Below are 27,362 nucleotides of genomic sequence, written 5' to 3'. Positions count from 1 at the left end.
CTCCGGTGATATTCATTTTTGAGCTTCATATTCTTTATTTGATATTTGATTTGAAGTATATTAGTGCTCTAACTTGTACTAATTAGCTCTGTTGTGAGAGTGTCTTTGTACACCAATATTTGTTTCTTATTTTGTAGTTCTCTAATGGTTCAAGGTTGTTTGGATCGTTGGGCCAAGCGCGGGCTATCTCTTGGAGAGGGGGCTCTACACTTAAGAAGGCTTGTAATGGTTTGTTCCGCCCGAAAAGGAACAGTATAGTGGAATCCTTAGGTGGTATTGGCCTAAGGCGAGGACATAAGCTGAGTATAAGCCAAACCTCGTAAAAATCTCGATCTCACCCTCTACACTTTCTCTTTAAATTTCTGCATATATAAATTGTGTGGTTTGTATTTGAGTGCAGGAAGCTAAAATCTAAGATTGAGAAGACTTTTAATTTAGGGGAGTACGTTGATTAATATTTTGTGGAAACCTTAATGGGAGTACGTTGATTAATCGTTTGTGAAAACCCTAGTTAAAAGGAAGCAAACAAAAAATTAAATTTTAAACAGGGCTTTAATCAAAATTAATACAAGGCTATCATTCAAACTCTACTTTGAGTTTTTGCAAACGCTGAATATTGCAAAGTGCTGCAGCTTATATAATGGTATTTTGATTGGTTGATTAATTGATTGTTTGGTTGGTTCATTGTTATTGTATTGTGTTGATATTGAATTTTGGGTTGATCAAATTAAGAATTTAAATTAAACAATTCTTGTGTATTTGCTAAATTTACTAAAGGTTGTGAATTTGTGAAAAGACTTAAAAGAAATTTTTAAAAACCCAATTCACCCCCCTCTTGAGACTACACCTTAAGAATAAGAAATTTTTCTACAACTCCATATGCATGCCTCGTGAGCTCAGGTCTAGCTTCAAACATGGTTATGCTTCACGTCAAGTCGAATGCTCTTAACACAGCCACAACGCACGACTTTGGGTCTTTCTTTTCTTCAAATCTAAAATAAAATTAAATGACCAAAGTGAAGCCTAAAATCAAAAAAAATAAATAAAATTAGACCAAAGTTTAAAGTTAAGAAGTGATAATTTATTCTAATATATGCCAGTCATCAGGCACTCTCTGTAATTCTCTGCAACTCCGGCACTCTCTACAATTCTCTGCAACTCCGGCACTCTCTACAACTCCATCCACTCTCTGAAACTTTGGCATTCTCTGCAACTCTATGCAACTTCGACACTCTCTGCAACCTCGTCACTCTCTACAACTTTGGCACTCTCTACCACTATTGACCCTATTGGTCATGTCCCGGTTTTGATAATGACAAATACTCTGGTATTTAATGTCTGTCAAGTTTGTATGTAGGTTCATAATAACAAGATTAGTTGATGGTACGTGAAGACTTGAAGACTGAAGACCCTGAAGACTATTTTCATGTTGTAATTCATTTCACTATTATCAGGTCTGTAATAGTAACATAGGGCAAAGGTCTATAATAATCTGCATTACATACATGTAGGAACTTATAAGCTCAGACATGTCGTAGATTGACTATAGGGACTGAATGTCCTTAGGGCACCTTTCGGTCGACTGATGCCAGATTTTTGGGTGTACTTGAAAAGACCTTAGGTCCCTACACAAATGCACAAAATAGTCATCATATCACATATATTATTAGGGGAAATAATTGAATTAAAAATTGGACTTAATAGGCATAAAATGAGAGAGGTTGAGCGACCGAACCCTTGGTGTTCAAATCACCTCGAGTGCCCGAACCGTTGGGATGTCAACGGTTTGACCAGGCTTCGAGCGGTCAAACCCAAAATGACCTTATCACCCTCGAGTGACCGAACCCTTAGAAAGGGACTTCTCACCAACTCGGGCTGTTGAACCTCATAGTTCAAATCAAGCCTCAGGCGACCGAACTTAGCATCGGTCACCCAAACCATGCGCCAAATGTTTCTAACTTTTGTTCAGCAAACCGAACATAGACTCGGGCAACCAAACTCTTTAAAATGCTTTTTTTGACTGAGCCTATTCGGGCACCCGAACCTGTTGGGTTAAAATATTTTTACTGATTTTTTGAAAGGGGTAAAATGGGTTAATTTTATTAAACTTGTTTTAAACTTTTCTAATTATCCCCATTTAGTCCCCAACGGTCAAAAAAATCATCCTTGTCTATAAATACTTGTTCATTGGTCATAATTAGTAAGGATTAGCAAATTTGATTAGGACAAAATTCTCTCAAAATTCAATAACCCTATTTTAGCCTATACTACTCCAAAACACCCATAAACTTCATTTTCTTAGATCTTTCAAGTGTTGTAAGTATTTATAAAGTGCTTGTATCCAACCTAGCCTGCTCAAACTCTCATTAGATTATATTATTTATTTGATTTTATTGAGAGTAGAAGCATCAAGTTCTTCCACTGATTTAACTTGATAAATCTTGTGTGGGAAGACTTGGAAGGTTGTGGTTCTTGCATTGTTATTGCAAGACACCTAAGCCTATAAATCTTTTTGTGTGCAAAATCATTTTCAAAACTTGCATTCAAACACTCCTTGTGCTTAGTACATTGATAATATCTTGTTGAGTTTGTTTGAATCAACTAGCTAGCATATTTGAAACCTTGATCTGATTTTGTGATATTCATATACTGTGCTTCAAATTTTGCTTGATATACACTTTTGATCTAAGATTGATTATCTATACTTATTTGAGTGTTTAGCACACACTAGAGCACCGAACTTATAGTTCATGCATCATTGAGGTGCATTGATTATATTGTGCGTAGTAGTACATTTCAACTTGTGTAAGAAGCATTTCTATGTACACAAAATTTTAGACACATTTTTTGTATTCCAAGCACGGGCCTAAAGAGGGAGACTAGCCCTGTAAAATAATACCGGACTAGCTTAGACCCGGTTAGGAAAACTAGCATATCAAGTTCCTTATACAATAGGTCATTTAACTGATTCACCTCAGTTAAATCTCTTGCAGCTATCAACATATCATCAACATACAATAACAAGAAAATAGTGAGCCATCAGCAAGTTTATTCACATATACGCAGCAGTCATACTCACACCGTTTGTAGCCAATCTTCATCATGTACGAATCAAACCATTTATACCATTGCCTTGGAGACTATTTCAGCTTATAAAGAGATTTCTTCAACCTGCAAACAAAATTTTCTTTTCCTGGTTCAATGAATCCCTCTGGCTATACCATGTAAATTTGTTCCTCTAAGCCACCGTGAAGAAATGTTGTCTTCACGTCCATTTGTTCCAAATGAAGATAGAAATGAGCTACCAACCCCAACACAACTCTGATAGAAGTATGTCGAACCACTGGAGAAAATATCTCATCATAGTCTATCCCCTTCTTCTATGAGTGTCCTTTTGCCACCAACCGTGCCTCGAACTTTTCACCTTCCTTTTTTGATATTGTCTCCTTCTTCCTATACACTCATTTGCACCTAATCGGTCTCTTTCCATCTAGAAGCTCCACCAACTCCCAAGTTTGATTTTTATGTAGTGACTCCATTTCCTCAATCAGTACTCCCATCCATCTATCTTTCTCCTGGTCGTGCACTGCCTTTTGAAATGTAGTTGGATCGTTGCAACTAGTAAGAAAAGCATAAGAAACTAACTCTTCAAACCCATACCTTGGTGGAGGCCGAATAATGCGTCTAGATCTTCTTAACGGAATATTGTCGACTTGCTGACTTTCCGAGCTAGAGCTCCCTGCAAACAAAGGACCATGATCATTTCCACTGCCTTAAGCTTCCAACTCCACCTGCACAATATGTTCATCACTGCCCCAGCTTTCTGGCTCCTGTTTCATTTTATCACATTCTTGAGTACGCTTCACCATAGCCTTCTTATCAAAGACTACATCGCTACTAATCACAACCTTGTTTGTCAATGGGTCCCACAACTTATACCCCTTCACACCCTCTAGATATCCCAAGAAGATGCAATGACGATACTTTGGATCAAGCTTAGACCTCTCCTCACTAGACACGTAGACATAGGCTGGACACCCGAATACCTTTAATTCGGAGTAGTCTACGGCATTTCCCATCCAAACCTCTTCCGTCACTTTACACGCTAGCGATGCCCTTGGTGATTGGTTAACCAAAAAAAAAAATTCATACTAACTGCCTCGACCCAAAAGTTCTTTAGTAGCTCTGCATTCAATCTAAGACACCGAGCCCTAACAGTAAGAGTCTGATTCATCTGTTCTGCCACACCATTATGTTGAGGTTTCCTACGAACTATAAAATGTCTCTTGATGCCCTGATCTGCACAAAACTCCATAAACCGAGACTCAACATACTCGGTCCCATTATTCGACCTTAAGTATTTGATTCTCCTCCCTGTCAGGTTTTCCACTTTAGCCTTCCAAATCTTAAACTTGTCAAACGTACTAGATTTGTGACACATAAAGTAAACCCAGACCTTGCATGAGTAATCATCAATGAAACTCATATAGTACACATATCCACCCTTTGATGCAACTCTTACAGGGCCCCAAACATCTGAATGTACATTGTCAAGAATTCCTTTCATCTTGTGAGTAGCTGATCTGAATTTTGCCCTATTCTGTTTTCTAAGAACAAAAAACCTACAAAATTCCAATTGACACGTTTTTAAACCTTTCAAAAATTTTTCCTTGTGTAGTTCTTTCATGCCATGTTTTCCTATATGCCCAAGACGCATATGTCATAAGACGGTCTTATCTAATTTAGCATCCATGGTTGCAACTCCACCTACAACGGTAGTTCCCTGCAACATGTAAATATTTCCATCTAGTTTCTGCCCTTTCATTACAGTCAGATTATCTTTCCATACCGTCAAGACTCCACCTTTGGACTTGTAATTAAATCATTACAATCCAAAGTGCCAAAAAATATTAAACTCTTTCTCAACTCAGGTATATATCTTACATTACACAATATTCTTACAGCACCATCAAACATTTTTATCTTTACATTTCTTATGCCAACGATCTTCCAAGAAGCATCATTACTCATAAGAACTGATCCAAAATTTATTAACCTGTAAGTGCTGAACCACTCCTTGTTTGGAGTTATGTGATAAGAACATGTCGAGTCAAGTATCCAAGAATGCATTAGACTATCCGACTCCACTGAAACTGATAGAACATTACCATTTGCTGAATCCTCTTTTTGAACAACATTCACAGATTTAGAAATCCCCTCATGCTTATGAGCATTTCCTTTCTTCCAATCCGGACACTCTGGTTTCACATGTCCCTTTTTACCGCATTTGTAACACCAGATTTTCTTCTTATTCTTGGATTGATTTTAGAATTTTTGATTAGACCCATTTTTAAACTTTCCTTTGCCTCGCTCATTACTACCCTTTACCACAAGTCCTTCTCCTTTATAACATATTTTCAACTTTTGATGAAAATTTAACAAAGCACTTGTTACCTCTTCCAAATCAAGTGTTTCTTTTCCCCACGTAAGAGTGGTCACAAGATTTTCGTAGGTATGAGTTGAGGGCAAAGAATTTAACAGTATCAAAGTCTTATCATCCTTATCAAACTTCACATCAACTCTCATAAGATCACTTATGTTTTAATTAAACGCATTGATGTGTTGATCTAGACTAGATCCTTCTACCCTCTTAAGCCAATATAAACCCTGCTTAAGAAAAAACTTGTTATTGAGGGATTTAGACATGTACAACCTTTCTAACCTTCACTAGATAGCTGTAGGAGAATCCTCCTCCATCACCCGATAGAGAACTTCGTCAGCTAGACACAAGCATATTGTCGACGCTACCTTTGCTTTCAAATCTAGCCCTGTTGCCTCATCTATTCCTACCGGTTGAGTATCAAGCAAAGCCTTAGTCATTCCTTATTGCATAAAAATGTCCTTCACTCTCCTCTACCATAAACCGAAGTTTTTGGTTCCATTAAATTTGACTACCTCAAATCATGCAGAAGATGATCCTGATGCCATAACAACAATTGCTCTGATACCGATTTGTTGTGATATGGATCGTATAATGAAATTGCACAGAGGAATCAACAACAAGAAAAACAAATAATACAACCAATAAGAACAACAACACAAAGATTTACGTGGTTCGGCAAAACCTACATCCACAGAAGCAAAAGGCACACAAATTTCACTATGGAAATCACAATGCACACAATACACTTCAATAATGATCACTCTCACTCTCAAAATATGCCCAGATGACATATATATAGTTTCCTCAGAGGTTTCCCTCCGTTTGCCCAACCACCCTACATTCAAAAATTCAAAATTTCAGAAAACTGCCGCAGCCCAGGCGCCCCTCGTTGACGAACACAAGGGCTTCGTCGACGAGACCAAGAAGAACCTTCATCGACGAATGCAAGGCTCTCGTCGACGATGCCAAAAGTCTAAAATTTTCTACTCTCAGTGATTATTCATCGATGAGCTTCAGAACCTTTGTCAACGAACCTCTGTTATACCCTTGTCGATGAACATAGGCCCTTCGTCGACGAGTTCTACTGTGCTGCCCCCTTTATGTTTTTCCTCCTTCCTTCTTAGCTTGTCAAAATAGAAGTATAACAGCCACAAATAACATTGTTGTTTATTAAAATATCATGTTCTATCAAACATAAACATTGTACTATCATATTTTTAAGAATTCACATATTTTCAAGAATTCTAATGGGCAGATCAAACATAATTGTACATTCATGCGATGAAGACAAGAACCTCACTACCAAACATGCATATATATATATAATATTCTTATAAAATAATAAATAAAATTAAAAAAAAAACATGTGATTCTAAGAAAGCACTGAGCGTAACTTGAGCTAAACCATTGGCCACGTAAAAAGAAAGATTTTTTAGGTGAGATTTAAAACCAATTATTAGACCCATTAAACAATATAAAATTCATTTCATTAGAATGATTTTAGTAAGCAATAATGATTGTTTGAGTCTTTGGTAGACTATCTATGAATAAATTTAACCTAAGTGTTTAGAACGTTAAAATAGAATAAATTAAGAAGCTCCATCAACTCCCAAGTTTGATTTTTACGTAGTGACTCCATTTCCTCAATCATTACTCCCATCGATCTATCTTTCTCCTGGCCCTACACTGCCTCTTGAAATGTAGTTGGATCGTTGCAACTAGTAAGAAAAGTATAAAACACCAACTCTTCAAACCCATACCTTGGCAGAGGCCGAATAGTGCATCTGGATCTTCTTAATGGAATATCGCTGACTTGCTAACTTTCCAAGCTAGAGCTCCCTACAACCAAAGGACCATAATCATTTCCGTTGCCCTAAGCATCCAACTCCACCTGCACGATATGTTCATCACTGCCCTAGCTTTCTGGCTTTTGTTTATGTTCATCACATTCTTGAGTACGCTTCACCATAGCCTTCTTATCAAAGATTACATTCCTACTAATCACCACCTTGTTTGTCACTGGGTCTCATAGCTTATATCCCTTCACACCCTCTTGATATCCCAAGAAGATGCAATGACGAGACTTCAGATCAAGCTTAGACCTCTCCTCACTAGACACGTACACATAGGCTAGACACCCGAATACCTTCAATTCGAAGTAGTCTATTGCATTTCCCATCCAAACCTCTTCTGTCACTTTACCCACTAGTGATGCCTTTGGTGATCGATTAACCAGGAAAAAAAGCTATACTAACTACCTTGGCCCAGAAGTTCTTCGGTAGCCCTGCACTCAATTTGAGATACTAAGCCCTATCAGCAAGAGTTCGGTTCATCCGTTCTGCCACATCATTCTGTTGAGGTTGTTGACCTTATTGGTCACGCCCGGTTTTGATTATGACAAATACTCATTGTATCTAATGAGTGGTTGAGTTTTGTGCAGGAATCAAGAATGATAAGATCAAGATGTGCACAAAGCAAGAAAGGCTTGAATACAATTTCATAACTCTTAATTGTAATAATTTTCAGTAAAATTGTCTGTAATAGTAATTAGGGTTCTTCGGTTTGTAATAAGCACACACATCACAAACATGATTTAATTTGCAAGCTCAAACTGAACTGTAGAAAGACCTTAGGGTGAACCTTCGGTCGACCGAGTCAACCGACACCGGACTTTTTCGGTGATCTCAAATTAGACCCCAAAGTGACCTTAGGACACACACATATTCACATATATTTGTTAGGCACTTGAATAGGAATTGTTTGGGTAGATACGGGACCGAAATGCACACTTGGTGCACTTTCGGTCGACCGGCCAATTCAGTTCAATTGGCCCGGTCGACCGAAACCGGTCCGGGTCAACTATTTGACCCAGGCCCGGTCGACCGAGCCCCTATAGGTCATTTGACCTCGGTCGACCGAACCACCTGGGAGTCAACAGTTTGACCTCCCGGTCGACCGACCAGATTCGTACTCCAACGACCTGGTTGACCGAGGGGTCTTGGGAGAATTCCCAGCGGTATGGTCGACCGAGCCCTGTAGTTCAAAAAGGCCCCGGTCGACCAAACCCCGGTGTTTTTGGAAATCGCCGTTGCCCGGTCGACTGACCACTTAGTTCAAAATGCCCCTGGTCGACCAAGCCACTTGAGTCCTGGTCGACCGAACCACTTTTGGTCGACCGGACCTCTCGAGTTGGTCCAATTTTTACCGTGGTTAATATTTTTCTAAATAGGGTTAAAATGTCTTAAACGTCATTAAACTTTTCTAATAATACCCTATAGGTCCCCAACGGTCATATTTCATTCCATGGCTATATATATGGGTACATTTGCAAAGATTAATGAGGGATTAGCCACTTTGATTAGGGAAAATTCTTTGAAAAATAAAAACCCTATAATACTCATATTTAATCCCCATTCACTCATGCTTACATTCTTCGATCTCCTAAATGCTCTGTAAGTCGATTGAGTGTTTTTATTTAGTAGGTTTGCTCTCCCATTCATATTTGATTGTTTTATTTTCATTGAGAGCTAAACCCAAGTATTCTTAGGAGACTTTGTTAATAAGTCTATCCTAAGAAGACTTTGATAGATCTTCTAAGATTTGCACCTTTATTGCAACATCTTAAGAAGATTGTATTTGTTTTTGGTTGCAAAACATTTTCAAAATACTTTCAAATATCTAGTGTGCTTTGTCTTGATAAATCTTTAAAGAGATATTTATTGGTATGAGAAAAATCTTTGTTGCAATATTCATTGATATATATCTATACTTGAATACAAAGATTAAATTCTTTTTGCAAACCAAACTCATATATTGCTAGAGCTTCATATACATGTATGTATTGAGAAAACTTATTGATTGAAATATATGAAGTTTGGATAATATCTTTGTTTGAGCACTTAGATTGAATATCCTGTGATACAAAGATCATTTAGGTTTGCACTCTCACGCACTCATTACAAAGATAGTAAATCTATTTGAGAGTTGACATCTTAGACCACATTGAGCTTACAAATTATTTCATATTTGTGGTGTATATCATTGCGCGAATTTGGGTACATATCTGCTTTACTTGAAAGCACAATCACTGTACCATTTCAGTATAATACACATTGGTTGTATTTCCAGGCACGGGCCTGAAGAGGGAGACTAGCCCTGGAATAGTCCCGGATTGGCTTAGACCCAATTAGGAAAGCTAGGTGCGTCGTCCTGTTAAGGCGTGTAGGTTGAGGTCAGCCCCGCTAATTGACCTGGTTAAGGTTGAGGTCAGCCCTGTATTAATTTGACCTGGTGGTAAACGGTGCCGCTCCACCCTTAAGTGAGCTATTAGTGAAATCCTCTAGCTTGCGAGCTTGAGGCGGGGACGTAGGCACGGTTGGCCGAACCCCGATAACATATCGTGTGTTCATTTATATTTCCGCACTTTATATTTACTGCACATGTATGTTATGGGTTAATGATGCGTATGACTTAAATTTCACATTATACTTATCTACGCATTTGGAAATTGAATAGGCAGACCCTAGGTTGTGTATATACTACTGTTTATCCAGTTCAACCTAGGTGATAAATTTTAAAATTCCAATTCACCCCCCCCCCCTCTTGGCAATACACCAATTCTAACAGAGGTGTCCCACGAACTATAAAATGTCACTTGATGCCCTGCTCCGCACAAAACTCCATAAACTGAGAATCAGCGTACTCGATCCCATTTTCCGACCTTAAGTATTTGATTCTCCTCTCTGTTAGGTTTTCCACTTCAATCTTCCAAATCTTAAACTTGGCAAACGTACTAGATTTGTGACACATGAAGTAAACTCAGACCTTGCGTGAGTAATCATCAATGAAACTCACATTGTACACATGTCCACCCTTTGATGCAAATCTTACTGGGCCTTAAACATCTGAATGTACATTGTCAAGAATTCCTTTCATCTTGTGAGTAGCTGATTTGAATTTTGCCCTATTCAGTTTTCCAAGAACACAAAACCTACAAAATTCCAACTAACACGTTTTCAAACCTTTCAACAATTTTCTCTTATGTAGTTCTTTCATGCCATGTTTTCCCATATGCCTAAGACACATGTCATAAGACGGTCTCAACTAATTCAGCATCCACGGCTACAACTCCACCTACAACGGTAGTTCCGTGCAACGTGTAAATATTTCTATCCAGTTTCCGCCCTTTCATTACAGTCAGATTACCTTTCCATACCGTCAAGACTCAACCTTTGAACTTGTAATTACAACCTTTGAACTTGTAATTCAGCATCCACGGCTGCAACTCCACCTACAACAGTAGTTCCGTGCAACGTGTAAATATTTCTATCCAGTTTCCGCCCTTTCATTACAATCAGATTACCTTTCCATACCGTCAAGACTCAACCTTTGAACTTGTAATTAAAACCATTACAATTCAAAGTGCAAAAAAAATATTAAACTCTTTCTCAACTCAAGTATATGTCTTACATTACACAATGTTCTTACAGCACCATCAAACATTTTTTATCTTTACATTTCCTATGCCAACGATCTTCCAAGAAGCATCATTACCCATAAGAACTGATCCAGAATTTACTAACCTGTAAGTACTGAACCACTCCTTGTTTGGAGTCATGTGATAAAAACATGTCGAGTCAAGTCTCCAGGAGTCCGTTAGATTATCCGACTCCACTAAAACTGATAGAACATTACCATCCACTGAATAATCTTTTTGAACAACATTCAAAGATTAAGAAATCCCCTCATGCTTATTAGCATTTCTTTTCTTCCAATCCGGACACTCCGGTTTCACATGTCCCTTTTTACCGCATTTAGAACACCAGATTTCCTTCTTCTTCTTGGATTGATTCCGGGATTTCTGATTAGACCCATTTTTAAACTTTCCTTTGCCTCGCTTAGAACTACCCTTTACCACAAGTCCTTCTCCTTCATCACATTTTTTAAACTTTTGATGAAAAGTTAACAAAGCACTTGTTACCTCTTCCAAATCATGCGTTTCTTTTCCCCACGTAAGAGTGGTCACAAGATTTTCGTAGGTATGAGTTGAGGGTAAAGAATTTAGCAGCATCAAAGTCTTATCATCCTCATCAAACTTTACATCAACTCTTATAAGATCACATATGATTTGATTAAACGTATTGATGTGTTGATCTAGACTAGATCTTTCTACCATCTTAAGCCAATATAAATGTTGCTTAAGAAAAAAAAATGTTATTAAGGGATTTAGAGTTGTACCAACTTTCTAACTTTCGCCAGATAGCCACTGGAGAATCCTCCTCCCTCACCCGATAGAGAACTTCGTCAGCTAAACACAAGCGTATTGTCGACGCTGCCTTTGCTTTCAAATCTAGTCATGTTGCCTCATCCATTCCTACCGGTTGAGTATCAAGCAAAGCCTTAACCATTCCTTGTTACACAAGAATGTCCTTCACTCTCCTCTACCATAAACTGAAGTTTTCGGTTCCATCAAATTTGACTACATCAAATCATGCAGAAGACGATCCCGATGCCATAACAACAATCGCTCTGATACCAATTTGTTGTGATATGGATCATATAATGAAATTGCATAGTGGAATCAACAACAAGAATAACAAATAACACAACCAATAAGAACAACAACACAAAGATTTACGTGGTTTAGCAAAACCTACATCCATGGAAGCAAAAGACACACAAATTTCACTATGGAAATCACAATGTACACAATACACTTCAATAATGATTACTCTCACTCTCAAAATATGCCCAAATGACATATATAAAGTTTTCTCAAAAGTTTCCCCCCATTTGCCCAACCACCTAAGATTCAAAAATTCAAAATTTCATAAAACTATCGCAGCCCAAGCGCCCCTCATCTACGAACACAGGGGCTTTGTCGATGAGACCAAGAAGAACCTTCATCGACGAATGCAAGGCTCTTTCGACGATGTCAAAAGTCTGAAATTTCTTACTCTCGATAATTATTCGTCGACGAGTCTTAGAGCCTTCGTCAACGAACCTTTGTTGTACCCTCGTCAACGAACATAAGTCCTTCGTCAACAAGTTCTACTGTATTGCCTCCTTCATGTTTTTTCTCCTTCCTTCTTTGCTTATCAAAATAGAAGTATAAGAGCCGCAAATAACATTGTTGTTTATTAAAATATCATCTTCTATCAAACTTAAACATTGTACTATCATATTTTCAAGAATTCACATATTTTCAAGAATTCTAATGGGCAGATCAAACATAATTGTACATTTATGTGATCAAGACAAGAACCTCACTTCCAAACATGCATATATATATATATATATATAATATTCTTATAAAAAAATAAGATAAAAAAATAATTAAAAAAAAAAAAAAAAAAAACATGTGATCCTAAAAAAGCACTGTCCGTAACATGAGCTAAACGATTGGCCACGTAAAAAGAAAGATTTTTAACCAATTTTTAGACCCATTAAACAATATAAAATTCATTTCATTAGAATGATTTTAGTAAGCAATAATGATTGTTTGAGTTTTGGTAGATTATCTATGAATAAATTTAACCTAAGTGTTTAGAACGTTAAAATAGAATAAATTAAAAAGAGTACGATTGAATGAAAAATAATAAGGCAAAAGGCATTTACTTCTTCGGAGGTCTATCAAAAGATAGAGATTTTCCTTAAAGTTTTAAATATGACACAGACATTCCTTAACGTTTGTCAAAAAGACACAATTCTTCTTAAAAAAATTTATCTTTTTACAAAATACAAAGAAAGGTTTGTGTCTTTTTTACAACCCTCACGTTGTGCTTGGGAGTACGGATTTCAAATCTTGAATTGGGATTTGAGTAGATTTAAACAAATTATTATACAATTTTAAATTACATCTTCTCCAAGTCTAATTCAAATCCAAATCTAATGTCTCTCCAAACATAAGGTCAGGAAAAGTCCTTGGAGTACTTAAAATCCTAGGCGAGATCCCTAAAAATTTTAAGATCTTAGAGGAGGTCATGATCATTTTTATCAAATCTCAGGGAGGTCAATATCTTTTATCCAAAATAATATATGCATATAATAAGTACATAAAAATATAAAATTCAATTTTTATGTATTGTATTTTATTTTTGCGTGACATAAAGCTTCATGAACCTGATCTGATATGATTATTGAAGAGCTAGCCAATTGAGGGTAGCTCAAAGCCAACCCTACCAAAGCAGGCAGAATATGTTTCTTTCTTTTTAAAAATTTTTCTCAAAGCCGACACACATTTACACGTTTAAACTTACTTATGCTTTACTCTTCCATCATAATTTTTTGCAACCTGTCGCTTGAATCAAAGATCATTGAAGTCAAGTGTTTGCTTGCTGCATGGTGATTAAATTAAACGACATACATATGACGCTGGCTAGCCGTTCTACGTTGACCTTTGTGTTAATTCCTCCTAACGTTTTATCTCTTTCCCATTAAATTATTGGCTCCATGCCTACTCCTATTTATGATTTCTTATTAATCTTCTCTTTCCTTTTCCTTTAATTTTTCTCATCTTGCTTGTTTAGGTTCTGCATAGGCAAAATCACTGCTAGTTGTGGAGGTTCGGCTCTTCCATCTCCATTATTGTCAAATTTTCTCTGTTTTAAATCATTTTAATTAGTACCCCATTAGTGTGAAAGAGATTTATAGTTTAATATTTAAAGGGCATTCTTAGTATTTGATATTGGAAGCATGCAGCAGGTGATAAATATTTGTGCATAATTTGTCTTCATCAAAAGATACCCACTTTTGATCCTTTAAAGCTTGGTAAAAAGATAAAGGCATCGGTAAAATTTCGAAAATATCAAACATTCTCTAAGGTTTTAAAAACTTTTTTCAAAAAGAAACACAAACTTCATCTCAAAAAACTTGTCATTTTGAAAAATATACGAGAATGTTTGTGTCTTTTTGGCAAATCTCCAAGGTGCTGAAATTTTTGAAACTTCAGGAGAGGTCATTATCTTTTGCTCAATTAATTAAAATTTTATATTTTTATTTATTTTTCACTATTTGTGATTTAATTTTATATTTATATTTTATTTATTTTGCACTACACGCGATTTGATTTTTTAACAAAATTAATTGAAATACACGAATATATTAGGAAATAAACGTGAACACTAATTAATTAAGGTGGAAGAATCCTTGTTCTATGCATAACAAATAACATTCCTCATGATCAACTTTTAGAATGTCATTTGCTAGTTACGAAAGCTCAATATTTTTTTTTTTGGATTACGCACTGGGTTTTCACGTATCCGTTTTACGGTTCACGTGACTAATCTCGCGCCCCTTGAAGCAGACCCCACAACTTCAAAAGGAGGTAAATTTTAGGAATCCAGGGGCGGAAACAAATTCGAGAAGATTTGAACACCTGATCTTGTGAGAGGCACTCCCGCAACCCGCACTACCACCTGAACCACACCCTGGGGGTAGTGAAAGCTCAATATTATTGATAATATATAGTTGAAGACGCAATTATTTAAACACATTTTAGACTTAGGAACCTTGCTAGAAATGATATAGGTCAATTGAGCATTATTGGGTTTTAGGTTTTATTGAGATGGCAACTAATTAGTATGATAGGGCAGAATTATTAACCATATGATAGAACTTATTGAATCCATCGTTTCGGCTCATTATAAATTAAAAATTGCTTTTGCTACTCAGCCTAGAGCCTTCAGCATTGTACAAGAATGCGTTGTATGAGTAACTCATTACCTTCCGGGTCCTTTTGGTAGAATTGCTAATTTATATCTTGCAGAATTAGAGAGAAGAATATCACCAAGTAGTCCAATTGATTCTAACTGTTGTATATATATTGTTGGAGTTTACATTTACAAGGCAAGGAAAGGAAGAGGCTTTCATAAGTTTTTTCTTTCTTTTGTATCAAAAGTTTTGCAATAATTGGGATATGTTTGTAAGTTTATTTTTAAAAAAAAAACACTAAATGTACTTTCAATTAGAGCCCAACTTAGGAATCATTAAAGTAAATTGTAAAAGCACCAACCAGGTTAGGTCGCTTATCCTCATGTCTTCAATTATGAAACATAAGAGCATAATTTTGTTACATAAAATTTAGTCAATGCTTGAAATATAACTAATAATTTTTAAAAAAAAATCATGGAATATAATTGAGCGGTATAAATATACTTTTATTGAGAGTTATATACTATTTATTTATGGCACTTTAAACAAAAAAGCAATTATTTTAGATAGGAGTTCAAAATTGGAGAACACTCTTAATCATAACAACTATATTAGCACAACAAAACAACCTTTTAATTATAATAATAAGAAAGATGAAATTGTCCTCTAAGCATAATTATTTTTTAAGGATTTATTTGAAGAAAAGGTAAATGGCTAATGATCTATATATGTCCTTCCTCTATCAAATTGTATGCCTAGGGTCTAAAACGCCAAACCCTACTTGCCAGTTAATTTTAATTATTAATATTATTTATTTATTTATTTATTTTGGTTACTAAAAGAGAGTGACACCTCCATTTATTTATTAATATACCCTCACTTTTGACGAAAGAATATTGTGGTTATAAGATAAGTAAAAGGAAGATTACAAGAAAACTCTCCTAAAAAAACAACACGAGCAACCAATCAAATAAGAATAACAAAACTAAACATAACTAAAAAAGAAGATAGAAACATAAATACAACCAAAATCAAATAAAAATATATCAAACGAAACTCTAGAGTTGAACTAATGACGAATGGAAATGAGACCCCACCTATCCATCTGAAGAGTACCTTTCAGATAATGTGGTAGAAGGTATTGTTTTTCGTAAATTATACTTTTTTCTCATTTCTCCTTCTTAAGTAAGAAAATCAGTCGCACTATTGTCTTTCCTATATTGATGCATCACCATGACGTTCACTCATTCTAACTCCACCATGAGCTCCTCCTAAAAATTCCAAAGATATCACAAAGTACATCTACCTTTTCAAAGCCAATCAACTATAATTCGCGAGTCACTTTTAATAATCACATTAAAATAACGCAAACATTTGTATAAACGAATTCCTTTTTTGATTGCTTTTAATTTCACACTATTATTCATATTATTGCCAAAATAATTTGAAAAAGTCACTTTTACCATGTCATGGCAATCCCGAATAATTCATCCACCTTCTGAAGTACTCGGATTGCCCTTACAACTCCAATCACAATTAAGTTTTATCCACCCTATTGGAGATTTAACCCACGAAATAATTTTTTCAAGTCTGTCGCAAACTCCCTGATGCTTAATTTGAAACTCATTCAAAATCTTAATGTCCGAATTCTTCAATTTTTGAAAAGAATTTGTGCTCTCAGCAATAAAACTAACCTAGAATCGAACAATTTTTCACATCTTATCTGTACTTTGATAAACTCCTCCCATTCTAGCTTTACATTTTCGATTCCAGAGGCATCACATTATCAAACACGAAATCAGCCTGATTAAAATACTTTTAATGGACGATTATTGAGTATAGTGGAACCAATTTGCCATTTTATTTTTCCAGGAAATGGATCGTTAGAAAGGAATCCTCAATGCCACACTAGCCCAATGCCAAACCTCTGAAACCAGCTCACCTAAAGAAAGAATATGATCAATGTTTTCCTGACTTCTCTGAACGCAGCAATCACAAGTCGAAATCATCGATATTCCTTTGGCCTGAATTTTATTATCTACAACCAAGCATCTAAACCAGACTCTCCATAAACACATTGAGATTCTTCTGGACAATAAAAAATGTCAAAACCAGTCATTCCACACAAAATTATCATTTCTACTCCTCACTGCCTCTCAAGCCGTTTTTGTAGAAAAATTATCGTCAGGGGCAGGCTTCCGGACAAAAATATCCTGCCCACTTTTACCAACCGGCACCTGGTCCAAAATTTCCATTATTTTATCCGCACCAACCAATTCTAGTACTAAATCAGAGTTCCAATTATTATTCAGCTAACAATCCTTAATACACAGTTTCTTGTTCAAAATATCTTTAGTGCTTATAGATAACGGGTCTGATGACAGCCACTTATCGAACGAAAAAGATGATTTTCCACCTTTCACCAAAATTTTAACATTATCCATAACTTTTGAAATGGTAGCCATAATTGATTTCCAAAACCAAGAATCATTTGGTCTCCCCTTCCTTATTAATAAATTATCATTTTTGTAATATTTAATTTTAATTGAAATGGCCTCATAAACAAAGAGATAGTTTTTAATGAACACCCTTTATTTGGAAAAGACACAGAGCTTTTTCACTTAAGACAATAATAATCCGCTAATTAAAAAAAATATGGCCATATATGTGGGACTTTGTATATAGGATTGTCATTTTTTATATTCTTGAAAATGATAAATAAAATAAAAGTAATTATTTTTGCAGTACAAATACGAGACAAGAAATTAGACGTCTCATTTTTATAATATAGGTATAGTAAATTTTTATGGTACTCCGGTCACCAATGAAATCATACTAAGTAATTAGTAATCAAATAAAGTCTATTTGTAGTTTGATCGAATATACGTACTACACTACTTGGCGTGATTTCGAACCGAAAGGGTTTGGCAAGAGAAACATAGTGGTCCTCGAAGAGGATTTTTTTTTTTTTTTTTTTGGCATGGGAAACAAAAAGGCCAAAAAAAATCAACAAATTCAACGTGGCAAAGCCTTATTGGATCTGTGTCCCGGCCCATGAAAGACGTACCAGGCCCCTTCCTGTTGCGGGAATTACCATAAAGTTATACATGACTTCCCGTACAAACATTAATATACAGACCCGAGTTTTTATATTATAATTTGGACCTATAAATAACCCACACCCTTCAATTCAATTCAATTCAATTCATTCATTCATTCATCATAAACTTCATACATATATAGTTACAGTTATGATGAGTCCCTACAGATCTTCTTCCTCTTCTTCTTCTTCGTCAGCCATGGCAATGGCTGCCCTCTTCTTTCTCTTTTTCACCCTCTCGTCCGCCGTGGACATGTCCATCATCACCTACGACAGCCACCACATGAGCGGCGGCTCGTCGGAGAGAACGGAGGAGGAGGTGATGGGCATCTACGAGCGGTGGCTAGCCGACCACCGGAAAACGTATAACGGGCTGGGAGAGAAGCAGGAGAGGTTTCAGATTTTTAAGGACAACTTGAGGTTCATTGAGGAGCACAACGCCTTGAACCGGTCCTACAAGGTGGGGTTGAACCGGTTCGCCGACCTCACCAACGAGGAGTTCCGGTCCATGTACTTGGGTGGCAATTATATGCGCAGCTTTGCCAAGTCCAGGGGCTCCAGCAGCAGCCGGTACGCTTTCCGGGCCGGAGACGAGTTGCCGGAATCTGTGGATTGGAGGGCGAAGGGAGCTGTTAATCCGGTTAAAGACCAAGGACAATGCGGTTCGTTTTCTTTTTTGCTTTTATGTTAATTTTCTGATTTTTTTTTTTCATTTGCTTTTGTATTATCTTTCTTTTAAATTAGATTTTTTTTTTTTTTGGTAATTTAGATGTTGGTATGCGTTGCCATTCTTGCTTATTTTGTAATTTAATTTGTAATTTGGGTTGGAGAAAGAAATAGACATTTAAGCAACATTAAAGTGGAAAAAAAAATTATTCAACAGGTCGGGGGCTTTTAAGTGTAGGTGGTGAAAGGCTGGTAGGTAGACCATAGGTTATTGGACTTTCAGTTAAACCGTCCAGAAAGACTATTGGTTGAACTTATTTGGAAGCATTGGTAACATGTGCATTTTCCTAACCAATAATTCATCATCAACATTACATATTTTATATATATACGTAAGACAAAAGTTGTAAACATTCCTTGAAGTTTGATAATAATAAAAAAAAATAATAATAATCTTAATTGAAGTTTCAAAAATTTCAAGAACCTGAGATTTTTTTAAAAAAAATACAAACATTCTTTTATATTTTATGAAAAAATAAGTTTTTTTAGGAAAAGTTTATGTCTTTTTATCAAATTTTAAGAAGATTTCATGATATTTTTAAAATTTTAGAATAGATCTCTATCTTTTTATCTAACTTGTGAGTGTCTTTTAACTTATATATAAATTATTTCAGAATTTTTAGTAAATAAAACTTGTCTTACTTATCCAAACCCTAAAAATTAAATTTGATTTCTCTCCTTTTATAATTCAATTGTACTCACTAAATAACATACTCTATCGGAATTGGCCAAAATCTTGGCCTCAAGTGATTAGACATTGCCAGCTGTCAAAAAGGAGAAATTATTAGACATTTTGGATGCATGTATAAAAAAAAATGGTCTAATTTAATTAAAATACATGCAAATGAGAAAATTATGGTACATACACTTTATGTGTCCGTTAATTTCTAGCAAAAAAGAGCTAAAAAGTATATAAATATAAAATAGCAACATTTACATATATTTACAAAGACACATAAGGGCACTTCAATCAATTTATTAAAATTAAGTAATATGGTGTACACAGGGAGTTGCTGGGCATTCTCAACAATCGCAGCAGTGGAAGGCATCAACCAGATCGTCACTGGCAAACTAGTCTCTCTATCCGAGCAAGAGCTCGTCGACTGTGACACACTGTACAACTCGGGATGCAATGGAGGCGTCATGGACTACGCTTTCGAATTCATCATCGGCAACGGCGGCATCAACACCGAACAGAACTACCCTTACACCGCCGCCGACGGCAGCTGCGATGAGTCTCTCGTCAGTACATTATCACTTTCCTCATGCATATTTGAAAAAACAAAACAAACAAAAAAAAAAGGTCTTCTTTTGTCATCATTTCACGAGCATAACTGGAGTTTAATTGGGCGTTCTTGCTTAATTTTTTGAATAAAAATTGCAGATGCGTGCGAAGGCAGCAAGCATTGATGGGTTTGAAGATGTTCCCCCATTTGACGAGAAGTCCCTGAAGAAGGCAGTGGCAAATCAACCCGTTAGCGTCGCCATTAATGCCGGCGGCCGTGCTTTCCAACTCTACGATTCGGTAATGTGTCAAAAACTTGTAGGAAGCAATTTGTTCGATAAATCTTTGGGGATTTTGGAGACTCTGCTTTTAATTTCATTAATTTTGTAACTGCAATAACTGGAGCAGGGGGTATTCACGGGGGAATGCGGAACAGAGCTGGACCATGGGGTGGCGGCGGTTGGGTATGGCACGGAAAATGGGAAGGATTACTGGATAGTGAGGAACTCATGGGGCGCCGGCTGGGGCGAGACTGGTTACATAAGGATGCAGCGCAATCTGGCCGAGAATTCCTTCGGCAAGTGCGGCATCGCAATGCAGCCCTCCTACCCCACGAAGAGAAACACCACCCAAAACCCTTCTACCTACGGGGTCTATGCCAAGAGCAGCAGTGCTTGAAATGCCCAGAAGCTGTTCGAAGAAAAGCCACTGAAGATATCGTTTCACGCTCTTCTTGTTTTAAATTATTTATATAAACATTAATCATGATCGTGCAGTCGTGAATAAAATAAAAAACAATTCAACTTGAAATTACCCAGGTTGAAAATCAACAATCTCTTGTGTATCCTAGCAATTAACCATTTGCTGACTGTTTGTAGGATCCTTCTACGTATGTTGTTGCCCTGTTTTTTCAATTACTGTGTTACTTCAGTTATTTGAATCCACTCCCTGGCCGTTTGGCCCTCTAGATCTTCAGAACAGCAGAAATAAAATGTGTTTGTTCTTTCATTTGTGATTCGTGTAATGAGTCAAAAATCTTAATCAGTGAATCTGTGAGGCTTCATTGGCTTTCTTCTTCATCTTCTAATAGCTGTGTCAAGCAATCTGCACGAGGAATTAGTATTACTTTTTTATTTCATGGAAATTTTGGAGATATAAACTTGATTTTGAATTTGAATAAAATATAATATAAAATTATATTCTGTTTTGTCCAAATTTACACAAATTAAAATCAAAATAAGATGGAGTTAATTGGTTCAGGTTTCGAAAAGTAGTTTTCTCGTTTTTCAAGTATGGTGAACTTATAAGGGTGTACTTGTTTTGGTTGTCACCATTGGACTGGACTCTGGACTCAATGATACTAAATTCCTATTAATTAATGACTGCATATTAGAATGAAAGTTGAGAATTTTAATTATGTGCTTTCAAAATTTACTCAAGAAAATGAGAATTTAGACAAAATTTTAGTGAGTTAAAGATGTGTTTTTTGCAAAATTCAGTATTAGGAACAATCACGGTAAAAAATAATATTCTTATAAAATTTATTTATAAAATCTACCCAACCTGCTAGTCCTTTTGTGATATGCAATCTTTGAGATAGAAATGAATATTGCTCTTACGCTTTGCTCAATCTAAGAAATATATATATATATATATATATATATATATATATATATATATATATATGTTCGTATTAAGAGAATATGGATACAAAAGGAAGATCAAATCAATTACAAAAAATAATACCCTTTATTTAGAACTTAATTTTGTTTAGAAATGACACTACCTGAGTTTTTGAATTCGAATTTTCTAAATTTAGAATAATTTTTAGCCCAAAGTTTCATCTTAGATTATTTAAAAAAAATTTGTTTTAACTTGTGTTTTGATTTCCCATAAAATGTTCTTTCCAATAAAATTCGGTTTGTAGAAAAAGAATGTGTGTGGGCTTGAATGAAAACATTGTGCCATTCAACTTTTGACTATTTATGCATTGATATAATATAAAATTTGTGAAATTTGATTAATTTATTTGAAATATTTTAAGAAATGGTGACTTGTGACAATGTTTTTCATGAAACTACGAATTTGTTATATTGAAATGTTTATTGTAAAATTATATTAAAATTTAAATTTGTATGGACTAGTTTAGAAGGATACCATGTCAATGTTGAGTACATTGCATATCTTATTAATTAATATTAAAATTTTGAATAATTATGATTTATGAGAGAATTTCTTCTCCCAATTCTTTTTGATAATAACAAACAAGGATGAGAAAGGAGAAGTTTGAAAAACTTAAATAGAAAAATGAGACATGTGTATTGAATATCATTTAGTTTCTTGTGAAATTAACGCCCCTCAAACAATGCACAGCGGAATAACAATATTGTTGTAAAGAATCAAATATACACTTGCAATAATCTAAATGATGAAAAAGAGAATACTTCCACAACCATAACAATATAAAGAAAGTAAAGATAAAAGCAACGATACCACAAATTGCGTGGTTCAGCAAAGCCTACATTCACGAGACAAATCGACAATAGTTTCACCATGAAAATCAAAGGTACACTCTACAATAGTATACAATAATCTTCTCTCCTTCTCTCACCATCTCACTTCTCGATATGTCCAGAAAAATATATTTTTAACAACCCCTCGGAGGTTTCCCACCAAATACCCAACTACCCCAACGTTCTAATTCAAAATTTTAATTCCTTGTTGCAGCCCATGAGCACTCGTCGACGAGAGAAAGAAGGCCACTTGTTGACTATTATGGCCACTTGTTGACTAGTTTTTGATTTCTAACTTTCCTGCTCTCAATATCTCATAACCTCTGAATTTTTAGGTCTCTCGATATCTACTCGTTGACGAGTGGGACACACTCGTCGACGAGTCTTTGCTACACTACACAAGACTTCAAATACATATGTTTTTCTTCTTTTGTTAATGAGGCCCACTAAGTATAAGAGTCACACACAAATACAACAATCTTCACCTTGACGATTATATACCCGTTAGGAGAACCTGAAAAACATATCTGATTGCTCCACCTTGAACTTTGATGGGGATCGACATATGTTGCCCATGACATTTTAAGATATTATGACATGTGGATGGCCTTAAGATGTCCACATTTATTTTGCAGATGTTACGACGCATGGACGACCTCCAAAAGTCCACATTTCCTTCACCGACATGCTAACACATGGAAGAACTCTAGATGCCTTTTTGTTCGTTGCTTTGTAGGAATTCATGGAGTATCTAGAAGACGTTTAGTGTGAGAAAGACCCCAGTAGAGATGTCGAAGCAAATCCGAGATCAAGACCCCTTGTGGGCCCCACATGGTCTTGTGGGCCCCCACATGGTTCCATTGTGCCCCACACTATTGGGCCTCCCCCTTTGACTATTGACTTTGTTACATTTAATATGTAGCCTTGCAAGACATCTTGCTTGCATGTGCAGTGTCTTGTAAGTTGTGTTTAGTTATTATTGTGTTTAGAAAATAGGTGTCTTTATTATGTTTGAAAGTTGTGAGTTTTGTTGAGAGTTGTAATTTTTATTTATTTTGTCCCCTATGCTAACTTAAGTTAGCTAATGTTGTGTTTATCCCCTTCCCCATGTCAAGTCTATATATTTCTCCATTGTAATTGTTGTAATAGTAGTAAGAGTTAAGTAATATTGAATTTCAGTTAAAGACTTTGTCTTCATGAGCTTGTCTAAGCTTGTTCCGATCCTTGTGATTGAGTAGCGAGAGGCTACATTCGTTCTTCCCGAAGATCAGTTGGTATGAGACCAATATCTATCCAGCGATACCATTCATTTCCATCATTCACGTCCTCCATCCATCATCCATCCATAATCCACACGTCCTCCATCAATATATCAAAGTGTGCACAAAGGACTCTAGAAGAGTTCTAACTGCTTGTGGAGGAAATCGTGAAGGCATTCTTCAAAGTTCGTGGTGATTTCCGTATTTTCTTGGAGCATCCCAAGTATACAGCAGCTTCATTACAACTTCAAAGCTTAATTAAGGAATTTCAAAGGTATAATCTGAATTTGTGTCAATCAAACTGAGCCATTCAACGATTTACCTTGGTAAGATTCTTCTTAAACCAACCTAAAATTGATTGAGAACATTTGTTTAAAGTTCCTTAAGTATTCGTTGAGAAACAACCTTGAATCCTTTCATTTTCATTCAATCCCGTAGCAAGTCAGTCAACTAACCCTAATGGTCAGTCAATTGACCTTATACTGACTTTTGGTATTTTGTCTGAAATCTCAATCAGTCGACTGAGGTCCTTTTGTCAGTCAACTGACCCAACACTGCCACTCCATAAATATGTTTTTAAATTCTTCAAGCGACTGACCCTTGATCCATAGTAGACTGTAGTGACCCAGATTTTGAAATTTCAATATTATTTCACGTTGTTTGAGTTTTTTATTAACCTTGTGTAAGCCTATGCTTGAAATTCTGAACATCCATGTTAAAGATCACATCTAAGCTATTAGAATTCTGTATTGATACTTGCTAGCTTTAAAATCACTTATGGGAATATTTCTTGCTAAGCTTAGAATTTTATTCTTGAAATATTGAAGTAACATCTGTTCGCATTTAACTTAATATCTTTATGAAAGAATCAATTGAGACTTAATCTGAACAACATATTACACCTATTCAAAATCCTGGAACATGTGAAATATAACATGGTTTATGTGTTTATGTTGATTAACTGAATTCTTAATTTAAAGTGTTTGAGTGTGTATGCTTGCTTGTGAGGGTTGAAAATTGGTAGGATTAGGTCACCGTATCTTGTCCTACATCAACTTTGGGGGGTAAGCATATCACCTTGCATCAAACTTAGAATGTTTGGTTGCGTTTGTCTACCTTTCTAGCACTTGGAGACAAACGCCAAGTCCAAGCAATGCCACTTGAACTTGCCAATGGCAGTTTCAGCTTCGACCATCAACCCTGATATAGTTGTAGATGCCCTAAGCTTCCAAAAAAAACCTTTCCACAACAGAAAACACAAACATTACTGCAAGCCTTCTATCACAAAAGTCGCTTGCATAGTCTTCAACAAAACTAACAACTAATGATTCACTATGCTGCCTATTGAAACACCCCATTACACAATTATAGGGAACCTTTGACATATCCCGAACATCACAACCCGTCCTTAGGTTCCGAGCGGTAGACATTCCATGTTAATTGTCCACAGAACCCCCTATAGACAGAAAACAAAGTCTCCCTGCGATTCCATCCATAAAGTCACCCTGAGATAATACCAATCTCCCTATAGCTCTATCCTTAAAACCACCCTAAGATAACACTAATCTCCCTATTGTTTTGTCTATGTGAATCAACAAACCAAGACTTATCTTGGGTATATCCAACACATTCATATCAAAACTTTTTAGTAGAGTTCTTAACTGATTAGCCTCAATTAAAGCCTTTCCAACCAATAGCATGTCATTCACACAAAACAGATACATCACTCCACTACATACTATCACCCTCTTTCACACTGGAAGTCTCACCAACTCACACACCTGGTACATATGTAATACATCCATTTTCTCTACCATAACATTTATTCTTCTATTTTTCCCTTTGCCATGCATTACAACTTGAAAAATAGTAAAAACCTTGCTTCTAGAAGTAATGAATACATAAAACGTCGGAATGCCAAATTTATATTTGAGTGGTGGTCTAATAGTGCACATGGTCCCACTATGATTCTACTGGTCTCCGAAGCTAAAACTCCTTGCAACATGACAACAATCATCTTTGCCCTGAGTTTGTTGCTTCACCTGCATCACATGTTCATTCATACTGTGATACTGTTGACCCGAGATAGAACTCCTCGCATTTCTGCCCTGAGTCCTTAACTCCACCTGAATAACATGATTACTGTTGTTGTAGTCTTTTGGCATTTGTTTCTCTTCCTTTACCTAAGTACGTTGCCCCATGGCTCTATCACCAAAAACCATGTCCTTGATCACCCCTTTGTATGCCACAGGATCACCTAACTTGTACCCACCTTTCTTATATCCTAGAAAAGAGTATTGTCCGAACATCACACAAAGCCTAAATCCTCCATCACTAGAATAGTGCAACCGTGGACATCCACTCACAACCGAGTATTCTACCGCAACACCTACCTGCAACTTTCCCATCTAGCGATACCTTTGGCGGTCAGTCACACGAGAAATGCATTATACTCACTGACTTCACCAAGACACTACAAGAAAATTGATTTTTAGTGACAAGAAGTATTAGTGACGGTTCTAAAAAAACCTTCACTAATAGTTAAAGTATTAGTAACAGTTTTGACAATCGTCACTAATAGGGCACTTTTAGTGACGAAATTCAAAATGTCACTAATACTTTCATCACTAAAAATCAGTTTTCTCGTGCAAACCATCGCGGGAAACCACTTTTTGTGTGGAAACTATCTTGGGAAAATATTAACGATGATTCTTGGGATATTAGTGACAATTTCAACGTTTCACTAAAAGGCACTTATTAGTGACAGTTAATAAACTATCACTAATAATATTATACTAGTAGAAAAAGTCAACAATATTAGTGACGATTTATGAAAATCGTCACTAATAGTCTAGTCTTAGTGACGGTTTATAAAACCGTCACTAATAATTTTCTTTATTTAAAAAATATAAAAATAATTTATTTAACTATATTGGTGATGGTTCCAAAAGTTCGTCGCTATTATTCTATTATTAGTGATGGTTTATGAAAACCGTCACTAATAGTGTTTTTATTTAAAAATATATATATATATATATATATAAATAAATTAGTTAACTATATTAGTGACAGTTCAAAAAATTCATCGTTATTAGTCTATTATTAGTGACGATTTATGAAAACCGTCACTAATAGTGTTTTTATTTAAAAAAATAAAAATAATTTGGTTAACTATTTTCGTGATGATTTGGAAAATTTGTCACCAATAATAGGCTATTAGTGACGGTTTATGAAAACCATCACAAATAACAGACTATTAGCGAGGAGATTTCTAAACTGTCACTAATAGTATTTTTTATTTAAAATATATAAAATCAATTTATTTAACTATATTAGTGATGGTTCCAAAAATTCATTGCTATTATTCTATTATTAGTGACGGTTTATGAAAACCGTCACTATTAGTGTTTTTATTTAAAAAAATATAAAAATAATTTATTTAACT

The 27,362-nt window shown here is 35.7% G+C and overlaps 1 protein-coding gene across 1 annotated transcript; it reads left to right on the top strand.

Moving 5' to 3' along the window:
- Positions 1-18,179: 18,179 nt before the first annotated feature.
- Positions 18,180-21,153, top strand: LOC131144834 (zingipain-2-like). The gene is made up of 4 exons (XM_058093721.1): positions 18,180-18,856; positions 19,927-20,162; positions 20,305-20,445; positions 20,554-21,153. The coding sequence occupies exons 1-4, from the start codon at positions 18,346-18,348 to the stop codon at positions 20,821-20,823; spliced, it is 1,158 nt and encodes a 385-aa protein (XP_057949704.1). The 5' UTR covers positions 18,180-18,345; the 3' UTR covers positions 20,824-21,153.
- Positions 21,154-27,362: the final 6,209 nt, after the last annotated feature.

This window comes from Malania oleifera, chromosome 1 (assembly GCF_029873635.1).
Source record: "Malania oleifera isolate guangnan ecotype guangnan chromosome 1, ASM2987363v1, whole genome shotgun sequence".
In the NCBI taxonomy this organism is placed as follows: domain Eukaryota; kingdom Viridiplantae; phylum Streptophyta; class Magnoliopsida; order Santalales; family Ximeniaceae; genus Malania; species Malania oleifera.
Note: the sequence above shows the minus strand (reverse complement) of the source record. Positions and strands in the feature narration are given on the sequence as shown.

Coding starts and splice junctions, on each gene's coding strand:
- LOC131144834 (XM_058093721.1), top strand. CDS start 18,346: ATGATGAGTCCCTACAGATCTTCTTCCTCTTCTTCTTCTTCGTCAGCC. Junction 18,857..19,926: donor TAAAGACCAAGGACAATGCG/GTTCGTTTTCTT, acceptor TGGTGTACACAG/GGAGTTGCTGGGCATTCTCA. Junction 20,446..20,553: donor CTTTCCAACTCTACGATTCG/GTAATGTGTCAA, acceptor TAACTGGAGCAG/GGGGTATTCACGGGGGAATG.